Source organism: Chionomys nivalis, chromosome 8 (genome assembly GCF_950005125.1).
Source record: "Chionomys nivalis chromosome 8, mChiNiv1.1, whole genome shotgun sequence".
NCBI classification, from domain to species: Eukaryota; Metazoa; Chordata; class Mammalia; order Rodentia; family Cricetidae; genus Chionomys; species Chionomys nivalis.
This window is the reverse complement of record NC_080093.1, coordinates 16764852-16779264: the sequence shown is the minus strand read 5'-3', so window position 1 is coordinate 16779264 and position 14413 is coordinate 16764852. Positions and strand designations below refer to the sequence as shown.

The 14413-nt window shown below is 40.3% G+C and overlaps 1 protein-coding gene across 1 annotated transcript in view; it reads left to right on the top strand.

Annotated features, from left to right (window-relative positions):
- Nucleotides 1–4173: 4173 nt before the first annotated feature.
- The window catches only part of Abcc2 (ATP binding cassette subfamily C member 2), a 60606-nt gene continuing 50366 nt past the window's right edge, over nucleotides 4174–14413 (top strand). Inside the window, exons 1-2 of the mRNA XM_057777204.1 lie at nucleotides 4174–4203; nucleotides 5909–6082. Of these exons, the coding sequence (XP_057633187.1) occupies nucleotides 4174–4203; nucleotides 5909–6082 (204 nt within the window). The remainder of the gene's footprint in view (nucleotides 4204–5908; nucleotides 6083–14413) is intronic.

The following is a 14413-nucleotide window of genomic DNA, read 5'->3' as shown; positions in this document are numbered from 1 at the left end:
TCTTTACTGACTTACTCAATTAATAACTTATTAGTCAGACTTTGATTGCTACGTACCAATAATATAGTACATTTTTCTCCTGAGTCATTATGATTAACACTATCTGTCACTCAGTTATGTCTTCATGATTAGTTATAGTGGTGCGTCAGCAAACAAGGATGTGTCATGATGAAATTTCATTCTTCAAAGTCACACAAACTAGGATCGCTCTGCCAGTGGACACAGAGCCTGCCGAGGTCACTATTGCTGTATACATCGCTGTGCTGACTGCAGTATCATGCGGTAAAGGCTCTTTTTACATGCACACCCTGGGCTGTGCAAAGGCTTTTTTGGAGACACATAAAAGAGATTTGGTGGCTGGGGTTATAACTGGATGGTAGAGAGCTCTTGCTTGTCCTGAATAAAGTCCTAGGTTACATTTCTACCACTGAAGAAGAAAAGAAATGAAGAGAAATCCTCTAACATAAGACTAACTTTCTGACTCCTTTCCTGTGTCTTGCAGCCCTTTGTAGTGCAGCCTTTAAATATGAGGAGCCCTTAAAAGGAGAAAATTCATTAAGTAAAAAGCCTTACTTGATAGAATTGGAGCGTTCCTAAAATTCTGCATATGTTGGACTTAGATCACACCTTCAAGGTCCTAGGAGAGTTTGTAATTTAAAGAAATCCTGTTGTTTGTCTTTAGGAAAAGGGAATTGTAGCACGATTTTTGTCTTTTGTGTGAATTTTGTATTCACTGAATCTCAAAGCCTTACAGATTTTCTAGTTGAACCTTGTCCCCAGAGTAGACGCCCTTTCTTGGGTCTCCTATCTCGTTTGACAGTGGAAGACTAGTTGGTATTTCTGTAGATAGATATGAGACATTATTCTGTATATAGATATGAAACATTATTCTGTATATAGATATGAGACATTATTCTGTATATAGATATGAGACATTATTCTGTAGATAGATATGAAACATTATTCTGTATATAGATATGAAACATTATTCTGTATATAGATATGAAACATTATTCTGTATATAGATATGAAACATTATTCTGTAGATAGATATGAGACATTATTCTGTATATAGATATGAAACATTATTCTGTAGATAGATATGAGACATTATTCTGTATATAGATATGAAACATTATTCTGTATATAGATATGAGACATTATTCTGTAGATAGATATGAAACATTATTCTGTATATAGATATGAAACATTATTCTGTATATAGATATGAAACATTATTCTGTATATAGATATGAAACATTATTCTGTATATAGATATGAAACATTATTCTGTATATAGATATGAAACATTATTCTGTATATAGATATGAAACATTATTCTGTATATAGATATGAAACATTATTCTTTGTAACTTGTTGGATGTAGAATAATTCTCTTAGGCTTTCTGAATCTCAGATTCCTAATTGATAAAACAAGAATAAAAATATCTCCCTTATAGGATTGTTGAAAGAAATAAATGAAACAAAAAGGGGTGCCTCGTATAAAGATGCATTTATTGTTTATGAAGTCTGTAATGGCCAGACGTATGGAGCATACCTGTCATTTCAGCACTCAGCAGGCTGAGGCAGGAGGCCATGTCTAGCTACCCAGAGAAACTGTCCAAAGATCATAGAAAAAAAAACATTGTAATGATGCTGACATGTTATAGATATCCATTAAATACAAGTTTTCTTAATTCCTGCCAGCCATTCGAAAAAAATGAAGGTGGGCTGGCAAGATGGCTCCGAGGAGAAAGCGGCACACAAGCCTGATGACCTGAGTTCAAGTCTCGGAACTCACAAGGAAAGGAGAGAACAGACTCCTAAAAGTCCCCTGACCTCTGCTATATGTGTGCAGTGGTTTACACTGCCAACACTTCTCACACACAACACACAGCTCACATATGCACAGTGCATCCCTCTCACAAACAGTAATACTGATTAATAAAAAGCTTAAAATGACGAAGATGAGGAGAGCTTTTATTAGAGCCTCGCAGGATACCTGTTACTTCATTGTTCATGTCTTTGAATATGTAATTGTTCAACTAAAGATCCATGTCGTCTAATCTTAAACTGTTCAGAAATCATGATATATTTTTTCAAATTCCTTGTTGAACTCATCATATATGCCTGCTGGTCATTTAAATGATCTAGAGGGTCAATGACCAGCATTAAAAAAAAAACTATAATAAGATATTTAAAATATCAGTGTGAAAAATCAGCTTAATTAGTGGCTTAAAACAATTCACTCTCCTCATAATTCTGTGCTCTGACTGGGTGATTCTTCTGATTCTTTCTTCTGGAATTACCCTTGAGTCCGCGTCCAGCTGAGAGGCGGATGGTCCTGGGAACTGTCAATCAGTGTTGGACTCCAGCCAGAGCAGTCAAGATGAATTACCTAATCTCTCTATCTGATCTCTTTTCTGCGTGGCATCTAATCTTTTGGTATTTCCATTCTTGTTGTAGTTTAACATTTCACAAAGTGAAGTGCAAGTGAGAGAGGCTCACGAGCTCCGGGGCTGGGTCTTCATGACTCACCCAGCATCACTTCCGCCACGTTTTCCTGATGAGAGCAAACCCAGACACTCAGAAAAGGGGAATGCCAATTCTTCTTATTATTGGAAGAATTGTAAAAATTCCATAGCCAAAATTTATCACCACCAGTCAGGTATTTCTTGGCATACTCAGTTTTTTTAACCAAATGCCATCCATTCCTTTAGAAATTAGCACCTTCTGAAGAGTGGCAGCCATTGTTCTCGCTGCAGTGGGACCATCTCTGGATACCCGCCGGGTCCTTGTTGGTTATCACAATGTCTGCTGAGTTTAGCTGCTGCTTCTGGTCAGTACCACGGTTGTTTTTGACTCAGGATGATAGCAAGTGTAGCAAAGCCCTCAGTTTCAGAAAAAAAAAAAAATTCCATTTTTGTGTTGTATTTTGCTAGAAGAAAATAAAAACGGGATATATTATAAAAATTTAGACATTTTGCTTTGTAAGCTATGTATAAAGATTTTTTTTTTACAGAACATTCTAAATCAAGAATACCAAGACATACTTACTGACGTGGTAAATGCCATAATTTAGAGGATTATATAGAACTATGTTTGTTATCAACACACATGCAAGCATGGTCTGAAGCTGAATAGCAGAACTCATTTATAACATCTTATTTCAGTAAACAAGAATATGAGCTAGGTGTAGTGGGCTCAGGAGGCAGAGGCAGGCAGATCTCTGAGTTCCAGGCCAGCCTGACCTACAAAGTGAATTCCAGGTCAGTCAAGGCTACACAGTGAGACCCTGTCCCGAAAACAAAACAAAAACCAAGATATATTAAGGTTAACTTGGTTTATATTATCATCAAAACAACGTGTGTTTCACATGGAGAAAGAGGACAATGCAGGGTTGGCATAGAATGTCAGTTCTGCAAGGCAGGAAGTTCTAGAAATTGGTTAACTCTGTGAGTCCACTTAGCACTGTTGAATTATATACTTAGAACCGGTAAAGATGATAAATTTTGGTATGTACCTTTAAGTGTTATTATACAAATAGAAATGAAAAGCTACCTACAGTCCTACCAGCAAGATTAACATTTTATTGCCCAAATTGTATTTGTTGTACAATGCTTTTTGCTCTTTTTATATAACTTGACCTTTTCAAATAAAGTTTATATTATTTTAAACCATGTTTTATTTTTACTATATGTTCTTAATTGAAAATTCAGAGGAATACATATTTAGCATTTCTGCGAACTCTTTAACAGAGCTCAAAGAGGAGTGAAACTCCACATGTAGGGATGCATGTCCTTCTGTTGACCTTGGGTAGGTAACTAACTCAGGAGAAGAAAAGCTTCCTGGGTTCCTGCCTTCCAGCTGTACTGACATCTTCGATGTGTTCCTTCTGTATACGGCCACACTACAGGGCCTTTGGGGAGCCGGTACGTCTCCCTGTACCTGGAGATCCCTGCCACATGTTTATCCACTGGGATGATATCAGCATACTTTCAGCAAAGTTAACTATTAAGTGGTTAGGATGAAAGGTCAGTCGCCCTGCCTTTAGCTGAGGCCTGAGAATGGGAAGAGCGCATCGCCCCTTGTCATCCGCCTTCCTCGAGGAAACGGGTAAATAAGCAGCAGCACAAAGAAAGGCTTCATCACAGAGGTGCTCTGGAAACCAGAATGGAGGCGTTCTGCAACTCTACTTTTTGGGTGAGGAATCTCGTTTATTCTTATGTTTTCTCTTCTCCAACTCGGGCAAACATGGCCATCAGTATGAACCAGTAAATTTAGAAGTGTATTTGGCCTAAAGTTTAGTTTGTTGAAGAAAAATAATTCTTAATTTCTCCACCTGATCGCACCATCTAGGAAAGATATTACAGTTTATTCTTAAGCTGTTTATTGTCTGCAGATGATTTTCATAGACTGAGTAGCTGCAGAAGCACTTCTATCAGAGAAATGAAGGAACCTGCGGTTTCTTCTGTACTGGGAATGGAATTGTTAATTACAGTTGTGGGGTGGGAGGGAAAGGAGAAGCATGTCTGAGCCTTTTTGGGATGTTTCGATGTTGAGCTGATGATAGTGTGGTCTAGAGGGTGTGGATTATGAGTGGAGGCTGGAATTATAAATTTGTGCATTATGAGCACTGAAATAACCTTGATTTGTCTTTTTGAGACAAGGTCTCTATAGTACCGGCTGGCCTGGAACGCTCTATGTAGACCAGGTTGGTCTTAAACTCACAGAGATCCACCTGCCTCTGGACTGCTAGGCTTAAAGGTGTGCTTGTGGTGTGTCAGCATCCCTGGGCTGAGATCGTCTCCTAGCTGTTAGAATTGGGTAACGCTGTCTTTAGAGAAAGAAGACGCACTGGAGAAATGTTCAGGTGTTTGGGGAGGGGGGTTAAACAAGAATAGCTGCCCTTGGAGAGTCATGGAGAGCTGGGATTTTCAAGACAGACACATTACCAAATGGCTTAGTGGATGGAGAGTGAGACTTTGAGTGTTGCCTGCACACTCTTAACATCACGCTCAAATAGGCTAGGTGAGTTTTCTGAATTCTAAAGTTTGGTGACCTTCCATGGTGATGAGAGGAGCAGGAATGACATTACAGACAGCCCTTAATCCGTTAGGAAGAACTCAAGCCACAGACTTCCATGGCCAGGGCGTGAGGTCTATTAGAAGGTAGCAAGTCATCCCTTGAGAACCCCCTCTGAGAATTATTCAGCAAATCATCTTGGCATGCACTTTAACTTCTCCCTTTAAAGCATCAGTATCAACAGATCTGCAAAATCATTTGAAAGAATTGATGGAGAAAAGAAAAATCTACCTTCTCCTGATTCCAATACAGGAGCTGATACCTCCCTACGAAGCCATCCCCAAAGACTCTTTCTTTATTACATGCAAAGTATCCAAGAGTTCATTGTCATTCCTGTACTGAAATATACTAGGTCCCCTTGGATTTGATATAAGCCTTCTCAGCCATAATAATATGACTAAATACTCTGTCTGGTACCTGCATGGTACATTACCTACCACCTACTTACATGTTCTTACCCCTGGGGAACTAGTCTCCCCTTTGGATAGAGGAATAGGCTTCTTCTTCCTATAATTTGATAAATAGTTTAATGAGTTTTACACAGACTAGTCAATGTAGAAAGTCACTTAAAATCACATGAAGGTAAGTTTTTAGAGGTGGGATTGCCAGGAAAGCCCCAAATATCATTAATTGATAAATTTGTTTGAATGTAATGTACTATATTAATGGTAAACACAATATTACAGGTGGTTAAAAGTTAAGTCTTGCTATAGACATGGAGCTGAATTCAGTTGTTTGGAAGCCTGTGGAGAACTCTGGGAGAATGGACATCTTTTAAAAAGTGTGAATATGCATCCAACCATGTTTTCCCTTTGGTCCCCAGAATGACTCATTACTGAACAGACCAGATGCAGACCTGACACTCTGCTTTGAACAAACTGTTTTCGTGTGGATTCCCTTGGGCTTTCTTTGGCTCTTGGCCCCTTGGCAGCTTTTCAGTGTATGCAGATCCAGGACGAAGAAGTCATCTATAACTAAATTCTACATCGCTAAGCAGGTACAGTAATGCCACTGTTTTCACACTCTAGCTCCTTGGTGCAGAGGTGAGGCACTTTCTCTTTTGGGTCAGGGTCTTTGTCCCGGTCTCTCACCAGTTTGCTGGGTGATGCTATTTCAAGCAGAGCCTCGCTGTCACCCTGCCTATGTCTCACTGGCCGTATTTCTTAGTAGCTTTGGTTTTTGTATAAGAAGAGTGGCTCTGAGTTCTTGTGGATATTAGGTTCCCTAAGCACAAATGAGGGGTCAAATTAGCATCACCTTTATGCATTTCTGATGTGAGCAATGGGTCAGCCATCTTTAAGCTGCTGTGATAAATCGGAGCTGTAGCTCAGTTGACACCTGCTACGAGATGTGGACGAACTATATTACGTTATCTTTTGCGCCAATCTAACCATCACTTCTTGCCCAAAACTTAGATCTGAAATGGGTTTTTACGTTTTTCCAACGTGTTTCCCCAGTCAGGGTGACCAGCGTGGTGGGAAGAGGGGCTAGTGCGTGTGGAGACAAGCCGGAGCAGGGCAGAGATGGGAAGAGCGTGGGCTGTAGCGCAGCTCCCAGAAGGAACCCAGAGAGTGGTCTTGGGAATGCTGTGACGCTGTATAAAACTGACCGTCTGTTGCTTACACTGCTTTTTATCTCTTTCTTCTTCTGTCCTCATTTCTAAAGAGGATTTTAGAAAGGCAAATTCGATTCCTTTGCTTAGTAAGCTTCTGTACCTGTAGCCTATTGCATCCTGGGACATAACGGGGAAGAAAGTGGGGTTCACGCTCAGTTTAAACACTGTTTAACTCGAAAGCGCAAATCTCTATAGAGAAGAAAAACCAATGTGTTACCCCATACCCATACTCCTAGTCTGCCCATCTGAATCCAGTCTCTGGAGAACCATTTAAAATTTATGCTTTAAGTTTTTTGCTCCTTATTCCGAGAGTTGCAGGCATAGATTTAACTTCTTAAAAATTTCAGAATTGGGGGCTGGAGAGATGGCTCAGTGGTTAAGAGCACTGCTTGTTCTTTTAAAGGTCCTGAGTTCAATTCCCAGCAACCACATGGTGGCTCACAGTCATCTGTAGTGAGATCTGGTGCCCTCTTCTGTATGCAGACAGAATACTGAGAATACTGTATATATAGTAAATAAATAAATAAATAAATCTTAAAAACTAAATTTCAGAATTGGCGCCTCCTTTCAAACAGCAAAAGCATGATTCACTGTTTCTGTGACCATCTCTACTCAGACTTCAGCGTGCTTTTCTTCTCAGTCTCTCTTCTCCCTGCCTTTGGGCTGGTTTGTTCCTAGACATTCTGAGCTGCTGCCGCTCTGGCTGTTCGCCCATTGGGCTGGTGCTATCTCATCTGGACTTAGTCTGCTTGAGCAACGTGTAACCAGCGGACTCCCCGGGGTTGTTTGTTTAAAGATTCATTTTCACTGAAGGACACAGAAAACAGTAGGTAACAAATTGATAGCAGTAGCTGTGGAAATGCAGAAGTAGGTTCCAGCGGTATGGCAGAAACAAACAAGTTTACCCAGTAAGACACGGGGTTTAATTACAGAAGTATAAGATAAAACATTGCCCAACTTGTCCTCAAAAGTTCCAGCAGGCAAGAGCTAGATAAGAGAATGGAGTTTATTCCAGGGTGGAGGAGTTTATCTAAGTAAACAGGGAAAAAAAATCTAGCAAAAATGGCTGTCTCATAATAGAAAAGGGCTTCTAAGGGATATAATGCCTGGAAGTGTTGAAGCCTACATTAGGTGTTCTGTCTGTTCATGAAGTGGTAGAAATAGACACCCTCAGTAATGGGTAGACTTAGCTGGAGAGCCTCGTCATTCATAATTCAGAGCACTGAGAAAAAAAGAGGATCTTGCATTGGGGGAAGTATTAAATATGAATGAATAATATTCTCCTCTTCTTTAATACCAATGAGATACATTGCTTTATAGAAAGTTGCAGTTTACATGCATACAAGTAACATTATATGAACTCAACAAGTTATGAGTTGAGTGTATATAATATGAGTGTATATACAAATAGATATATGTATGTAATAACAATTAATGATTAAAAAAGACCTTGGCTTTGAAGGAGAGTGGGGAGGGGCATATGGGAGAGTTTGGAGGGAAGGAAGGGAAGGGAGAAGTGTTGTCTTTATATTCTCAAAGATAAGCAACAACAAAAAAAGGAAGTTGAGTTCTAGAAAGTTTTAAAGTCCTTGTCTGAATTCTGATAAATCAGAGATCAGCATCAAAGAATATTAGGTATTTAGTGAATCACTAAACAATTGTGTGTTTTCCTGTTGCACACAATAATTATATCACTCTAATACAGGCCAGATCCACACCGCCATATACTATCATCTTTTCTTTTTTTAAGAGGCAAAGATGAAAAATCAAAAGCAAAAATTTCTTCTTCGTCCCTCTACTTTGAAGTCCTGCTCTGTAGAGGCTTCAGTTAGAATGATTTTGATAGTTATATTGTAGGACCCTCGCCCCTTATTCTCAAAGGGGCAAAAAGAAATTTCCTAGCAGAATGTTTTCCCAGGAAAATAGTAGCCTTCCCCTCTCCCACCCGGGAGATTCCAAGCACAAGGTCACTTAGATCAGCCCAGCCACAGGCTGATAAAGATGGCCTAACTCAGGAACAGTGGCCTTGCTCTAAGAACAAGGAAAAAGCTGACTTAGCAAAATGGGAGGGAGCAAAAGTCCTTGCACCTGTGCCAAAGCAGCTTCAAAGAGTCTCTTTGTCGTTATGCCTTTAAAAGCTTACCCCACAGGAGATACAACTCCTCTCTACCTCACTACAACGGGGATGGAGATGAGTTTATATTATGCTGATTCAACCTTGCTTATTACAGTCTGGGCCTCTCTGGTGGTCTCTCTCTCTGGGAGTCGTAATCTGGGCACAACAATATCTGTATCTGCCAGGGGTGCACTTACATGTATGTGTATTTCATCTATCAAGTAGTAATTGATGTACTTCTGCCCAGGAAATGGATGTGGTGCTGTGGCAGGGGCTGGGGAGGAAAAAATAACTGGTAGAGCTTCTATTCCCCCACAGGACCACAGACACACGCACACACGCCCGTGCACACAGGCTGAACACTAAGGTTCAGTCAAGTCTTCCAGTTCTGTCCTGTCCTATTTCTTCTTACGTTTCCAGTCTTCTTATTTTGGATTTACCCCCCTCAAACAATCCTTCTACTTGTGACTTTCGTGCTTAGATTTAAACTCTACCTCCTGATGCACTTTTGGAAAGCATTAGAGCTGTCAAATTTCTTAGCTCCCTCTACAGGAGAACGTTGTCAAATGAAGCTTTTAGAAAAAGTCTCTAAATTGTTGCATCTTTAAGGTGCTCATGTGCTTATAAAACTCTAGCTCCACCATTTTTAGCACTGGAGATTTTGCTGTATTTTCCCTTCGAATCTTGTGTTACTAAGAATTCTTATTTCTGGGATCCTCGCTGGCTGCTTTTCATTCTTTATAAATCTCATGAGTCTGACTTCATACGTCTTTACCTGTGCCATCCAACCTAAAGACTCGTAGCTTTCTTATTGCTGAGAAATTTTTATGTTACTCTTAGTTCCTTTCTTCTAACTTGGAAATTCTGTGTCTTCAGATTTCTTTTAGATAGATGTTGAAGATCCCTGATGGATTTTTTTTCTCCCCAATTTCTCTCTCTCTTTCTCTCTGTCACTCTTTCTGTCTCTATTTCTCCTTTTCAAATACTTTTTCTCTTTTGCTCTATTTGCTAGGAGATTTTCCCAATGATTTCCTCCAGTTGTCTTAGAATCTTTATTTTACTATTCAGCAATTATTAAGATTTTTCTTAATTTCTGAATATGCTTTTTTCTTTAAAAGTCATTGTTTAAAAGATATGATGTCCTTGTGAGGCAGAGGCAAGCAGATTTCTGTGAGTTTGAGACCAGCCTGGTCTACAAGAGCTAGTTCCAGGACAGGCTCCAAAGCTACAGAAAAACCCTGTCTGGAAAAAGACAAAAAAACAAACAAAGAAAAAAGATACGATGTCTTCTCAAATCTGCTTTAGAATATTAATTTTAAAGTTCTTTTCACTTACTATTTTCTGTTTGAGCTGAGAACCAATTGTTCTATTTAATTATCTTGAACATCTTCTTTGCTTACATTGTTTTTCTCAGTTTCCTAGCAACTCCTACTTTCATTTGTATTTATTAATAAAAGTCTTAATTGGTATAGATAGCTGGGGTAGACCTCTTCTTTTTGTGTGTTATTTCCACAGCTGGCCTCTCCCTGATGAGAAGCTCTAAACCCTTGACGACTGTCTGGGTTCCCTCACCAGCTCCCCCAGGGGGAGAAACAGCCTCGACTGTACCTCTACCCCACGTATAGGCAATGAAGATTAATTTACTCTGGGTACCAGTAGCCCCTGCTATGTCCCAGGCCTCCCCAGGATAGCATTCACATTCTTTAGAGCGCACTTTACTTGCTTTAGTGGTGGGTGTGTGTAGTGGGCTCTAAGCCATGGAATGGGAATATGGGAAGAAGGAAGCAGCTGGTATGACTGGGCCAGCTGTGAACATGGGATGTCAGTTAAGCATTTGACTTACATGCTGTGGTTTGGATCTTGAGTGTTAAAGGCTTAATCATCAACTTGTGCTGTTCTTGCGAGCTGGCAGAACCATCAGGAGGTAATGTAAGAAGACCTGATCTTTATTTATTTATTTATTTATTTATTTATTTATTTATTTATTTATTTATTTTTGGTTTTTCGAGACAGGGTTTCTCTGTGGTTTTGGAGCCTGTCCTGGAACTAGCTCTTGTAGACCAGGCTGGTCTCGAACTCACAGAGATCCGCCTGCCTCTGCCTCCCGAGTGCTGGGATTAAAGGCGTGCGCCACCACCGCCCAGCAAGACCTGATCTTTAAAGGCATACCCTTGAAAGAGATATAGGGATGTTGGCCCTTCCTCTCTGCTTCTTAGTTGTCGCAGCGGGATCAGACCTCTCCTACCACGTGCTTATACTGTATGTTCCTCGCTGCCATGAGCCCAAATGAGCACAAACTCAAACCAGGAGCTAAGAGAAACCTTTCATCTTATAAGATGTTCGTCTTAGGTATTTTATCATGGGGATGAAAAGCTGACCAATATGCTATCAGAGCTGACTACAAAGAACATATTTACGTCAGTTAGGGCTTTTCAGCACAGCATCTCTGCTGAATTAGTCAGTAAGCAATTTGTTATTATATATAACAACTCCAGAAACATCAGCAGATGACTGCTTTGTCAGTTTTCTTGTGATCTCAGGGTATCAAGCCGCTTAAGCTATCGTATGGTTGAAAAATGGCAGCAATACATTCGCGCACGCCATCAAGTCAGAATCCAGAGGCTGGGTATTAGACCCTCTTATGCATCATTTATAAAACATTACTGAGATTATAGTTCATGTGCTAGAAAACTCTCTAATTAAGGTGTGAAATTCGGTGACTTTTGGAGTATTTCCAAAATTATGTGACCACCGTCACAGTCTAGTTCCAGGATGATTTGTCGCTCTAAACCCAACCCTGAACCCAAGGTGTAGCTCTTCATGTCTCCCCCACTCCCATCTTACCCCCAACCTGTTTTCTGTTTATAGTTCCCTACTCAGGACTTTTTATTCATGAAAAGTTATATAATAGGTAGCCTTTCATGTCTAATATTTTGCTTAACAAAGTATTTTAGGTTTATCTATGTTGCAGCTTGAGTTAATATTTCACTTCTTTTTATAATTATTTTTATTATAGTAGATATAAGGTTACTATTCATTATTACTAGCTACTCTAGAACGTTTTCATCGCCCCCAAATAGAAACTCAAGCAGTTTTTTCTTGCTATCTCCTGTCCTAGCCCCTGACAACAACAAATCTACTTCTAATCTCTAAATGTACTTGGTTTGTTTATATCCTATATAAATGTAATTACATATATATGTGACTTAGAATATGTACCCTTTTGTATATGACTTCTTTGGTATAGCATAACATTTGAAAGACTTATCATCCATGTTATAATATACATCAACATTTCACTCTTTTTCTTTTCTTCTTGGTTTTTGGTTTTTTGAAACAGGGTTTTCTGTAGCTTTTTGGTGCCCGTCCTGGAACTAGCTCTTGTAGACCAGGCTGGTCTCGAACTCACATAGATCCGCCTGCCTCTGCCTCCCAAGTGCTGGGATTAAAGGCGTGCGCCACCACTGCCCGGCATTTCACTCATTCTTATGACTGAAAAATATTACATGGCTAGACCGCATTTTTTATTCATTCATCAGTTGATAGACTTTTGGGTTGTTTTTACTTTTGTCTCTATTAATGATGCTGTCAGGGATATTTATGCATTAGGTTTTTAGTGGACAGAGGTTTCCAATTTCTTAGGTACATACTTACAAATAGAATTGTTAGGTCATCTTTTGAGGAACTTAAAAATTCTAAGGCACCCATACCCTTTTGTGTTTTATTAGCAATGTAGGAAGTTTGTAATTCTAATTTTCACCAGAACTTATTACTATCTATCTTTCTCATTTTAGCTAGATAAAATGTTATCTCATTGCAGTTTTGTGTTCTATTAATTCCGTACATGGCAGAGAGAAAGTGAGGGTCTGTGGACAGGTGTATGCAAGTCCGGAGGCCAGAGGGGCCAGCTGGGGTCTCTGCTCTGGGACTACCTCATTCCCTTGAGACGAGGTCTCTCACTGTGGCTGGACCTAGACTGGCACTCAGAAGTCCCCACCAATCCTCTTGCCTCTCCCTCCCATGCCCACCTAGGGATGGGGTTACAGGCCCACACGTCCACCAAGGGGTTTCATATCTGTAAGCCATGACCACACTGTAGGCCTGAAGAAATGAGGTGTATGGAGGGCCTAGCGGGACAGACAGAGATGCCAGGCACAGCAGCGCTTAGGTCTTGCTCAGACTCAACGCTGCCTTAAAAGGTGACTTTTAATCGCTCGTTTCTTTGCTCATTTGTAGTCAGACTTTCTTGTTGGCTACCAAACCCAAATAATGACAGAGACTTCTTATTAATTATGAAAACTCGGCCTTAGCTTTAGGCTTGTCCCCCACTAGCTCTTATACCTTAAATTAACCTGCTTTTATCGATCTATGCTCTTCCACATTGCTTTTTTTTTTTTTTTCATTTTAACCTCTCTTCCATTCTGTATGTCCAACTTGGTCTGCATCTTACTGGCATCTTGGCACACCTAAATTCATCTCCTTGGGCTCCTCTCTTTCCCTGGAATTCCCACCTATTCTCTCCTGCTTAGCCATTGGCCATTTAGTTCTTTATTAAACCAATCAGAAGGTGCCCAGGCAGAGACACATCTCCACAGTGTACAACATGACTATGCCGCAACAGCTGCTGTGTCTGTCACTATCAGTACTTTGTTGTCACCTTCTAAGCCGGCCTGACCTGCTGACGTCTTCCTTACTTTTACTATTGCTGCCATTGCTGCCACAAAAGAGCCTGAAAAAGCAACTTAAGGAAGGAAGAGAATTTTGTATTCAAGGGTCAAGTTGACCATGGCCGGGAACTCCTGGTCTCAGGAGCTTCAGACAGCTGGTTACAATGAGTCTACAGCCCCAAAGCTGAGAGTGATGGGTGCATTTGTGTTTGTATCATTTGTGTTCACATTTGTATAAATACACATTGTTTACACAAGTGGTTTCCCGTTAGAAACAAGGCCAGGATGAACTGTTTACTATGTATGTGGGGGGTAGGAGCGAAAGGGATGATGGGAGGACAGATAACAGCAGAGAAGGTCCTCATCTGGGGGGGGGGATACTGATACCGCTTTCTCAGAACAAGCAGCGATCCACCCCCCGTTGGTGCCAGGGTCTTTAGTAGCTGTGAATAACGTTTTATGAGCTCATGGGACGGGAAAGCACCTGTGGTGAAATAATTGCAGCTGTTTGCAATATTAACTTCAAAGGTTTTATGAGGTCAAGGTTGGGGCCCATAACCAACGGGAAGAGTATCAGAAAGGTTGAAATGTTGAAATGGATTTTTTTTCAAGTTGGAATCTGATCCTCTGTAGCCTGGGCTGTTTGAAACTCCCCAGTTTCTGGGTGCTGAGATTACAGGCTCCTTCTAGGTTTGAATTCTCCTTTTAAACTTAAAAACAGAATTTTCTGTTTCTGTACAACAAGTTGCTTCCCAGATTAACAGTTTAAAGAATAGATTGTGTGTGTGTGCATGTGTGTGTGCGCTCACATGCGCGCATGTGCATGAAATTGTGTTCATCTTTGTATGGGTACATATCAGCATGTATAGGTGTTCATGTGGAGGCCGGAGGTCAACCTTTAGTGTCCTTCCTTGAGCCATCCACATTGTT